Genomic DNA, 11,463 nt, shown 5'->3' on the forward strand with positions numbered 1-11,463 from the left:
AGTTGAATCCCGCTCATGTCGTGTAAAGCATTAAGAAGCATGTTTGTTTGCGGTACCAACCTTCAACTATCCAGCATTGTCCATTTTCTCAACAACGTCATCCATAAATTAGCAACATTCTGTCAATCGAAAGCTTTTAAACCGTGTCTTTAGGAAACGCTAGAAGAACCTCACACATCATGTGTTCCAGGCGCTGGGGACGTTCAGCTCCCTTATTTGGGTATTCGGTTCTTGGACTGCAACCATCAGCCTGTGCGCTTTTGCGCCGCGAGAATACGAATGTTCAAGAATCTATCATCGAAAACCTGTGTGACGTTAATGGCATGACAAACTAGCGAACAGCAGGCAACGGAGGATAGAAGCTGGACGGCCGAAGCATTTAACGGAGGCAGAGCGACCGAGCCGATGAGCGATTTGTTTATCATACAAATTTATGGCACTATGAAGTTCCGTTCAAATCAATTCCGAAGGGTTTTGCGCGGCTTCACGCGCACACGGACAAAATCAGTGAGTGACACAAGCATGTCCCGCGCCGCAGATACGTGAGCAGACTGGCAAAGCATAGATTGGCAGACCCGAATGCTCCGTCCCGTTGTCGTCCATCCTAAATGCAAAGACAAAGAAGGGCTGACAGAGGACGCGCACCGTGGTGATGGTGGTTTTCGGTAAGCAAAATAATGTGCTTCTTGACGCACTTGCTGCTCCGTACAAATATTGGGCCACACTACACTAATTGGTCACCCGAACAAAAAGAAAATGGTTCTACCACCTCAAGTTCTAGACACACCCAAGCGTTCTGCTGCTACATCTATTTGCCGGAGCTATTAATGCCCAGACCTAACCCAGCACCTTTGGGCACCTACCATAAGGCAGCCGCTGGGGCGCTAATTTGGCAGTTGAGATTTGAAAGTTACAAGTCTAGCAGTTAATTTCACGTCAAATAATCAAATGGAACGGAACACGCAAGCGAAGGATGAGCAGCTCCCGCTCGCTCCATTTGTGAGCGCTCTCCCGCTCCTTGACACACAGCAAGGGGGAATTTTGGACACATTTTAATGAGTCCGAGTTTTCTTCGGAGCACTTTGCTTACATGCTGCCGTGTGCCAACCTTCGTGCGAAAAGAAAAAAAAAAGAGCAGCGGAAAGTGTTGGTGGCACGCGAAAGAGCGAGCGAGCGAGCGAGTGCGGCGAGCGCAAGGGAGGAATAAAAAAACAGATGACGGGGGATGAGTAGTGCAGGTGGTGCTTTAATCGAGGGAGTAGTAGTAGCCGGGCAAGGTAACGCACCCTGCTCGGGTGTGCAATGCAAAAAGCATATGGAACTAGCCGGAGGTACTATGTAGTCACACCGTGCCGATGTGTGAGGTGCCAGTCGCAAACTAACCTTCATCCAGTAACGTTCACACCAGCCGCAAAGCTAGCCAGCCAGCCAGCCAGTCAGCGGGGACAGCGGTTCTAATACGGGAGGGAGAAGAAACAAAAAAAAGCTGGTGGCCGTGCAGAACACACGCGTTCAGCATCCACGCTAGTGTTTGAAATGTGCACCGGCTTGCAAAGTGCTGCTGCGATTCGCCCAAGTTCCTAAATAACCTCCGCAGTTAAGTCCCCAGAACCCTGGAGAAAGTGTACAGTGGTAGATTGGACGTTGCAGTGTGGCGTGCGAGTGTGTTTGTTGTGCGTGTGCCCAAAAGATAGAGCGATAGAGAGTGCATGTGAAGGAGTGTACCGTCCTTGTGGAGAATGTCCTGCACAGGCAGATCCTCGCGAGCGCTGCTTGGGCGGTTGGGCTTATTCCTACTGCCGCTGCTGCTAAATCCTACCAGCCGGTGTGATGCTCAGTGTGTGGGCGGTGTTAGCCATCGGCTTAAGATGAGCGCCCTGCTCGACTCCATCTATCCACCGTGGTCGGCGGGCTGTCTGTCACGTGCACCAGCCGGTGGGAAACGCGATGAGCCAATTGACGAACGGCTACCGGTGGACTGGGACAGTCTCGTGATATCTGCCAACGAAAGCCAGGTCCCGACTACCCAGCACCAGCCCAACCTTACCGATATCGCGGACTATCTGCTGGATGTGACGGTTCAGCACGAGCTGGCTGACAGCGGACCGGTGCACGATGAGCTGATGAGCGCTACCGAAGCTGGTGAGTGACAGGCGGTGATGTATGCTAACTAGATCTACCCGGTTTTGCAAAGCAAAACTTTCCAAGCACAGTTGTGCGTATGTGTCATCCCGATCATCGATCAATCAACTGACTTATGAGACATCCCATCAACAAACGCTCAATCATCAGGCAGCTGCTTTAATAGCCCGGGGATCTCAACATCCGGCGGAAGGAAGCAATTCTACCGTATTCTCTTTCTTCGGGAGGTCCTGATGTGCTATTTGCTGGATTGGTTCTAATTCAATTACCCGCGGAAATAGATAGTAGATCATGTTTAAGAGGGTGTTTGAAGAATCTGAGCAGAATGGGATTTGATATCCGGTTCCATCTTGTTAGCAACTTGCACCTGGCGATGCAATCCAAATGAGGACTTCTTTTGCACCACAAAACCTCTGAATGTGTTTGGACCTACCATCTTCTTTTTCTTGGCCTAACGAGAGCGAGCCTAATAGACGGAATTTCTACCTTTTTATTCATCTTCTTCTTCTCTACAACTTCAAGAGGTCTTGACCAGTAATTACTTGCTTTGTGGGCTTAGTTCTTCCCGAGTAGTTGGAGAACAAAGTCCTGCTTACGGACAGGTGATGATCCGGACGGGATTCGATACCCAGGACTGCCGTCTGATGATTTTCGCTTCGGCCACCGTATCGCCCAAATTTCGGTCCGATAGCTGAGGTGATAGCGTCACCAGTCTTCACACGATACGACCGAGCATTGTATCCCGACCAGTACCCAGGGATCCAATGCCATCCAGGCCATTTCCCTCTATCCATTGTACGCGGTATCTTTGTCAAAAATCTAAATCTAGTATAGCAAGCCTTTGGGGTGATTCGATGACCTTTTGATGGTGACCGGGAATCAAATCCCATCTGGATCGCCTCCCCATAAGCAGGACTGACCGGAAGCCTGAAATGGTAGGCCGACACCTTTTGAGGTTGTAGTGCTAAGCAGGAAGAAAAAGTCTTTGGAATACCGACCTGTTGTACTTTTTTATATCATACATGTTTATATCATAGTCGTTAATCCTGGATCCTGGATGAGATTTGACAGCTCGTGGTGAGGTATGGAAGGCCTCGTCCTATCTCAACCACTATGCAGTCCCATGACAATGGTTGTTAGAGCTCGAAAAGATGGAAAGCAACCTCAACAAGTTACCGTTACCCACTTACTGCAACCTTACCGCCTGTCGTCCAAAGTCGTTGGAAAGCAGTTTTTACTTGTAGCAAAACAATGATGAGCTAACGTTATGATAACAAAGCTAGTTGGGGCGCGCGACTCCTCTACACCTGTGCATCAACCACAAATGTGTGTGTGTGTGTGTGTCCCCTGTAGCAGGTGTCAGCTAAAAGAAGTTTTTTTCCCCCGTCCCTTCCCTCCATCACACCTCGTTCCTTTACCTTCCCTTAAATAATAAAAAACACACACACACACTCACCGCATACACGCATAGTTTTTCTTCCATCATGATCGGATGGCAAAAATGGAGAACGGACGCGGCCTGCAATGCAATGTCACGTTTTGCCCTGAAGTTAAATGAAAACTGCATTCAAAACTGGCCGGGTAGTTATACAGGCGTTGCCCGCCACTTCCCCGACGATGCCGGATACCGCGGTTGAAATTGAAAGTGAAGTCAGAGTTATCGTATCTAACCTCTTTTTGCCATCGCCGGTGACAGAGACCGCATTGCCAAGGGTCACCACCACTTCTGCGCGCGGTGCTGTGTACATGCATTTTTTATGACCTCTGCTGTACTCCGTGTGTATGTTGGGGTGGGAGTTGACATTCGCACATCAGGCAGCAGGCAGTTAGGCTCGCTTACAATCGTGTGTGATCGATCGAGCTGATCATCTAATGCTCGGCCCCAAAAGAACGATATCTCTTAAGGCGGATGAAGTTGCGTCCGGAACATCATCACCGGCAGTACGAGGCACACTTTCGCTACTGAGCTCTTGCGGGAGGCCGGACATTGGCAATGAGAGTCAGCCTATTAATCAGCCTATCGGACAGCGTATGGCCGATCTTCCCACGCCATTAAGACAAAAAAAATGGCGCACCAACCCGGTACTGACCTTCCCCATGGGGGGGAAGGCCCCCCCCCCCCCCCCAGCGCAAAGACTCAAGCACACCGCCAAACGCTAAAGATCAAGTACGCGCACTAAATTTTTCGTAGGCTTATTAGCGGTGCGGCCATGACACTGTAAAACGAGCCGTCTATTGGCGATTAAATGCGGCTCGACATGTTGCGCGCCTCTGTGGTGCACGAACGGGAACGGAGCAAGTGCGCTCGTGGCTCTGTGTGTGTGTGTGTTTGTGTACATCAAACCGATATCTTGACCCTGGCTCTGTACTGAGAGGGTTGAGCAGCAGCAACAAAAAAAACTACAGCAGTACCTATATCTCGCATGATGCCAGGGCCGGGGTATCGTTTTAATAGCGCCATGAGATGAGATATACCATCCGGATCTGAATCTTGCGTGATGATGATGTGCGGTCCACACTAGCAATGTGGAACGATTTTTTGTCAAGGGAAGATAGCTAATTTTATGGACTATCAGTTTCGCTGCCGGTAGGACCCACAGCTCCAAGACTGTCATGGCCGCTGGACGTATTAAAATGGCTACGCAAAGCAGCAGCAGCAAACAAATAAGCCGCACCTAATACACCGAAGACCAGGAACATAATGATTGCAACCGGGGTAGAGAGACGGTTGTATGGAAGCGATACCTTCCACCTCCAACTTCAAATTGTACTTTTGGCGTATGATGTAACGCAAAACTGCATGCGTGCTAGCATGGAGGATTACTACAAGTGCCGAGTTTTATATAATTGTCGCCATTGATGTGCTGTACTTCGCCAGTTGTCATCAGCGTGGACAATTCCAGTGGCAAAGGTATGTGGAACGTGTGGGCCTCCATACTCACACACACACATTCTGATCCGATACCCGCGATAGCAAAACGATCACGAGGACAATAATGATATTAAAATGCATGGCATGTGCGTGTTACGATTGCCGTAGCGAGCCAGCCAGCCAGCCAACCGGTCGGTGGGGATCGAGGCAGAGTGTGTGCTGTGATCCCCAAATAAATTCAACCGATACCCGGGAGAAGACCAATGCACCGCTGGGTGCGTGTGTCTGACTTCACTGTCGCAATGCAGGTCCGCTTGTATGTGTTTTTTCTTTAATGAAAAGTGAAATCGTTGTTGTTGGAGTACCCGAAAGATCAGCTAGTCAAAGATTAGCCTTAGCCGGGATTACACAATGCGCGTGACCGCTAAGTAGAAGCGAAGAATAGGCTGATTAGCATTCAATAGAAAAGTCCTCCTCTTCTAGCTATTGGATGAGGATACGTTGATAAGCGCCATGACGCATCCCAACAATGGTGTGGAAAATTGGAGATATTGAAGTCTTCTTCTTCTTCCTTGGTACTACAACCTTGAAAATAGTCAGCTTTACGTACGGGGGGGTGGGGGGAGGGGGGTCTGGTTGGGATTTGAACCCCGGTCCTGCCGTGTGAAGACCGGTACCGTTATCGCCTCGAGATATTGAAGTACATGGACAAAATTCCTTTACTGACGGATTCAGATTAATCCGACTTCGGAGGCGTTTAAACTCTGGATCTGGATCTACTTCATCGTATCTACCATCGGGGTGGACTGGTGGTGGAGGTGACAACGCCGCCGGTCTTCACAGCAGAACCGGTGTAGTGATGATTTACTATCCAACTACGTGGTATCATTAAGTCTAGTAAGCCAGAAATAGCTGGCATGACATTTAGAGGTCGTTAGGCCAAAGAATAAGAAGATTCATCGTATCTACATCTATGCCTAACATTGCCTAGGTACAGTGGTGGACGTCGTGATTGAGGACTCTCTTTCCAATGAAAGACCGCGGAAGAGCGGTGGAGTAAGTCATTCTCATCCCTTTGACGTGTCCCTCCAGTGATTATTCTGGATTTCCTCCAGAGATTACAATGGACTAAATCTGGAGTTTATTCTGGATATCCGAGTGCAATGGTTTGATCAGAAGCATCGGACTTTCTTCTTCATCTTGTTTGGCGAGGTTGTAACCTCGGGAGGCGTTGGTCTGTCATTTCTGGCTTTCCTGGATAATCAGGTTTCTATCTACTCCAGATTTACTCTTTATCACCTATGTTGTAAAGTTCCTATTCTTCTTGTCTCAAGGATCTGTGTGGTCATGTGTGCCATTTAATTGCTTACTAGATTTAATGATACTGTTGCCCATTTCGAACTTTTATAGATGTTCGAAGTTTTTTAGTGATAGGAGAACTGGCCTCGACTCGTATCCGGTATTCCACGTGCAGGTTATGAACACGCTACATCAACTAATTTCTCAACACTAATTCCTAGTATCATGAAGCCTTATACTGTGAGATGAACAGGATCGTGTTCAGTATTATTAGCTTAGAGAGTAACCCCCTTTTAGGTACAACTTCTTTTTCTTCTTCGTCTGTACAACCTCGAGACGACCTGGCCTGCCGTAGCTTGCCTTCTGCTTAACTTTAACCGTAGCATAATAGTCAGTCCTTCAATCCTGTCGTGTGACGGATGCCATCATCACTGCCGAATCTACCACTGGGTAGCCACAGATACTACTAGTCCTTCAAAAACTAATGTCTATCTTGCTGCAGAACAAGAATACTAAATGTACCTGTTAAAGGTAGACTTTCCATTGTCAATAGATGATCATGATCCAAAATACTCTCCAAGACTGGCTATATGCCTAGACAACCTTCTGTCTAGATTGAGTCACTTCAAAGAGACGGGGTTGAAATCTTTCAAAGAATGCCTGGTATTCTAGCTTCTAGTACCTTTTGAACACTGTAACAGTTACTGTTCCTAGATATTGTGGTGAAGATAGCAATTTAGATCTCCAACGTCGTTTTACCGTCCCCTAGGATACATCACCTCGCTGAACCGAAAGATGTTCAGCATCAATGTACCCTTTAACCCTGCGCACAGTGCACGCGTGTCGGACGAATGCAAGCGACAGTCGGCACTGTTCTTCCGCTCGTATGCCGCATCTGAACTGTGGGCACTGCGAAGTAAGTAGAACTCTCACCCCTTTGCTGAGGCTCGCCACCTAAAACTTACACTTCTGCTTCATCCACAGTGCACGACGCCAGCGCGAAGGTCGGCCAGGGCATCCTGAACGGTAACATCAACCAGTACGGTGACTTTGACCAGTGTCTGAACATTCAGCAAAAGCTACTGCACGATGGCGATGGTTTACCGGCGGACGGCGGCACGATGCGCGGGCGGTACTGTATGGCAGAGGTACAACCGACCATTAAACCAAACACCCAGGTCCTCAAGCATCTGTTCGATCTGATCCAGGCGCACGGTATGCTGAAGAGTAATCTGAACGATGTAAGTAGATGGCTGGAGAGCGTCGTGTGTGTTGTGTCGCTAACTTGCTGGTTTTGGTTTCACTAGCCCGGACATCGTGTCCCACGGTTCTCGACGGTGCACTGGGCTCTGTGCGTACCGGCCGGTTGTACGGCGAACGATATTCAGCTATCGCTTGGTGAGTTTCTGCGCGAGTACGTCACCGACACCGGGCTGGAGACGGAGGTGAAGGTACATCCGGCACTCTGTCAGACGAAGCACTACATCTGGCAGGAATACTTCACCGACCGGACCGTGTTCGTGTGGTACGGATTCCTGCTGTACGGATTGCTAGTGTTCGCCTCCACTCTGTATGACCTGAAAGTCCAGAACAAAGGTATGAGCGGTTAGTGTAGGCAAGGACGGAATCGTGCGCGGTTACTAATGTCAGCGTTTGATTGCAGTGGAATGGTTCACGGTGTTTTCGCTGATCAAAAACACCCGATCGATACTGAGCTTCAAGGAGGAGCGGAACGATATCGCCTGCGTCCACGGGATACGCTTCCTGAACGCGATGCTGCTACTGATTGCCCACAAATCGATGGCACTGTTCTTCAACCCGTACGTCAACCGGACCGAGATGAGTGAGGTACGTGCGCCACAAATCGGATCTGTAACTCGCGACGCCCACTTGTGCACTGACCTGTCCTCAACCGATATCTTCCCCAGGTGTTGGGCCAACCGTGGACCGTGATTGGTCGTGCGGCAGCCATCTTTACCGATCCGTTCATCATGTTCAGTGGCTTCCTGACGACGTTCTCCTTCATCGAGCGGTTGCAGAAGGGTCAGCAGGTCCGGCTACACCAGGAGTACATCGGACGTTTGCTGCGCATCGTACCACCGCTCGGTGCACTGATCCTGTTCTGCACCTTCGTGCTGCCATTTTTAAGCAATGGACCGCTGTGGAATCTGGTCGTGACGAACCATGGCGATATCTGCAAGCAGTACTGGTGGCGCAACATGCTGTTCATACACAACTACTTCGGGTTTAAGAACATGTGCCTCACGCACACGCATCACGTCGGCATCGATACGGAGCTGTTCTTTGTGGCCCCGTTGTTCATATACTGCGTGTGGAAGTGGCCTCGGCGTGGTATGATTGGGCTGCTGTCGATAGCGCTCGCCACCACCGTGCATCGGTTCTACGTGACGTACAGCTTGCGGTTGGCCAACTACGTCTACTTCGGCACGTCGTAGGTGTTATGGAGGACTCCCCAACTCAACTCAACTGTGTCTCAGAGATCTAATCGTGTGTTGCGCTTTTCCAGGGTGAAGCAACTGTTCGAGACGGCCGACTATATGTACACGCTGCCGTACTTTCGCGTCACCGTCTACCTGATGGGAGTAATGCTAGGCTACGCTTGCTCCAAGTACAAAACGATGAAACTCACCGAGGTAAGGGTTCTCCACAGTTTTGTTAGTTAGCAAAACCCGTCTCCTAATTGTCATTCCTACTACCATCGCGTTAACGTCAAGAAACAAATGAAAATTGGATGGTACATCAGTACGCTTTCGATCGCTGTCGCATTCTTCGGACCGGCACCGATGGGCTCGATGCATTACGTTTACGATCCGCTGCATGCGGCCAGCTACGCCGCCTTCTCACCGATTGCGTGGTGCCTGTTCTTCGCCTGGACCGTCTTCACCGCCCATCTCGGCTACCGAAGTATGTTTGTCGCGCAAACCTCTGCTTTGCCCATCAAATCTTTTCACACATCAAACTTTTCTTCTCGTTAACGCTTAGACTGGGTGATCGATATGTTTTCGTGGCGTGGTTTTCGCATCACTACCAAAATTTCGTACGCCATCTACCTGACCCAGTTTCCGATCTTCTTCTACAACGTGGGACGCACCAGGACGCCACAGTTTTTCGAATTCTGGCCAGCCGTTATCGTAAGTGAGAAGTGAATGTCTGTCCCGTCAGTGATTTAACTACAACCAATGATTGCTTACAGTTTAACACCAACGAGTATTTGGTCGTGTTTTTGTCATCCTTTCTGCTGACGGTTCTGTTCGAGACACCGTTCATTAACGTCAAGAAGATGCTGTTTAGCAGGAACAGCAGCAGTAACGCGAAACTGGCGAGCAAAACTGGCGATAGCTTAACGATGGAGGAATCCCTATTGACAGCACACCTAACGACGGCACCATCGACGGCAACGAGCGACCTGATGGTGGACGAGAATGAAAACAGTAGTAGGTCTAAGGAACGGTTTGACAGTAAATTAAATGGATAGGTAGTATTTACGTCCCTACTCTTTAGGTCGATTTTGTTTCATTGATGACAATTTCCAGTAGAACATAGAAGGTAGGACATCTGAAGTCACTGGGTGGAAGGCGACACTGCACGCACTCACATCCTCTGTCTTCCTTCTACGATACATAGGATTCTATCCACAAGCTTGGGAAGGCTGTAGAATGCTCCCGACTTACATGAACAAAGTTGTTTGACAGGTAACTTCAAGCCTTGAACCATGGCGGACCGACCATGAGGCAATAGGAGAAGATCGCACGAAAAGCAATTTTTCTCTAATGTCACCCTCTAATGGATCTGTAAGGCGGATGTTTTGAAGCGTTAGCTTATCAGACTATGTCAGCCTGGTGTGAAGACTCTGAAGTCTTGTATAGCATATACCTGGCAGTCGATATTGGAGAACTACTTTCGCAGGCCTTGTTCGCACTTCCAATTCTGAGAGTGATATTGATTGAAGTTGAGGGACATATTTACTTATCAGGAGCTACAAAATGTTCTCGATACCGCTCACGGTATAGAGTGCCGATGTTTACCAATCTATTATCCCGGCCGTTCTGATGGACGCATCAATGCCAGCAAAGTTTGAGCCTGCTTAAAGAACTTCATGGGCTAGGTCGTCCGGCGCCATTCACATGTCATGACCGACGGACCAGAACCTTATGGGTCTAATTCACTGCAAAATGGCTGCATGGTCTTTCCACACGTAGGGGACCAATAAGCCTTCTGAGCTTCTTCCTCACGAACACGGCTTAGAAGAATTGAATTGTCCGTTGCGACTAGTATTTTGAGTGGAGAAGTTTCCGCTGGAGAAGAGAGTTAGGCTCTGCTACGTAGGAAAGCCTCAAATCATCAGGATGTCTATATCATCAAAGTACGCCGGGGTCTGGATCTGGACTTACAAAGGATGGTCCTCGTTGTTAGCACCTCTAAGTCTCGGATGGTCTACTCTCTTAAGCACAGTGGATCACGGACCTCAGACGCTATACGGGTAATGAGGCCCAATAATTTGATGGCTCGCTCGAGAACTGAGTTGATATGTGGCTCAAAAGACAGCTTGTCATCGAGCCACACACCAAGGTCCTTTACCAGAGTGACTCGTGGGAGTGGTGAGTCACAGAGCAGGTAGCTATATAGCTGCTTATCATGAGAGCGGCCAAACGAGATAACGCAGCATTTTTCTACACAAAGGATGAGCCCATTAGTGGAACACCAATCCGCAAACCCATCAGCGTAACTTTGAAGGGAAAGGAAGCCTTGAGCCTAAGACACAGGAAGATAGAACTTGACATCGTCGGGGTACAACAGACATCCTTGGGGAGGGAGAGACCTGATGGAGTGAAGGAATGGATATCATGCTCGAGGACCTTAGACGTAGCACATAGGATAGAAAGCCACTCGGTAATTGGATGGGATAGTACAACTTCCCTTCTAGAAGATTTCCAAAGCGAGGAAAAAGCTCTAGAACGAGAGCTTTAGTACATCGCGAAAAAGCGCGTCAATATAGGACCTCTCTAGAGTTAATCAGCACTGAACAGAGAATGCCTTACGGACCGGGAGAGCAGGAACGCTTCAGCGAGTGTAGAGAGTACCACGGGTTCCTTGATGAGTATGGGGATACAGGTTAATGGCGTCAGTAG

The 11,463-nt window shown here is 49.0% G+C and overlaps 1 protein-coding gene across 1 annotated transcript; it reads left to right on the forward strand.

The window, feature by feature from the left end:
* The first annotated feature begins 1,031 nt into the window (after nucleotides 1–1,031).
* LOC118506059 (nose resistant to fluoxetine protein 6) lies at nucleotides 1,032–9,819 on the forward strand. Its single transcript, XM_036042706.1, has 10 exons — nucleotides 1,032–2,142; nucleotides 7,083–7,229; nucleotides 7,298–7,554; nucleotides 7,621–7,909; nucleotides 7,977–8,161; nucleotides 8,242–8,765; nucleotides 8,841–8,967; nucleotides 9,049–9,238; nucleotides 9,317–9,465; nucleotides 9,528–9,819. The coding sequence occupies exons 1-10, from the start codon at nucleotides 1,740–1,742 to the stop codon at nucleotides 9,807–9,809; spliced, it is 2,553 nt and encodes an 850-aa protein (XP_035898599.1). The 5' UTR covers nucleotides 1,032–1,739; the 3' UTR covers nucleotides 9,810–9,819.
* The last annotated feature ends 1,644 nt before the right edge of the window (nucleotides 9,820–11,463 follow it).

Source organism: Anopheles stephensi, chromosome X (genome assembly GCF_013141755.1).
Source record: "Anopheles stephensi strain Indian chromosome X, UCI_ANSTEP_V1.0, whole genome shotgun sequence".
NCBI lineage: Eukaryota > Metazoa > Arthropoda > Insecta > Diptera > Culicidae > Anopheles > Anopheles stephensi.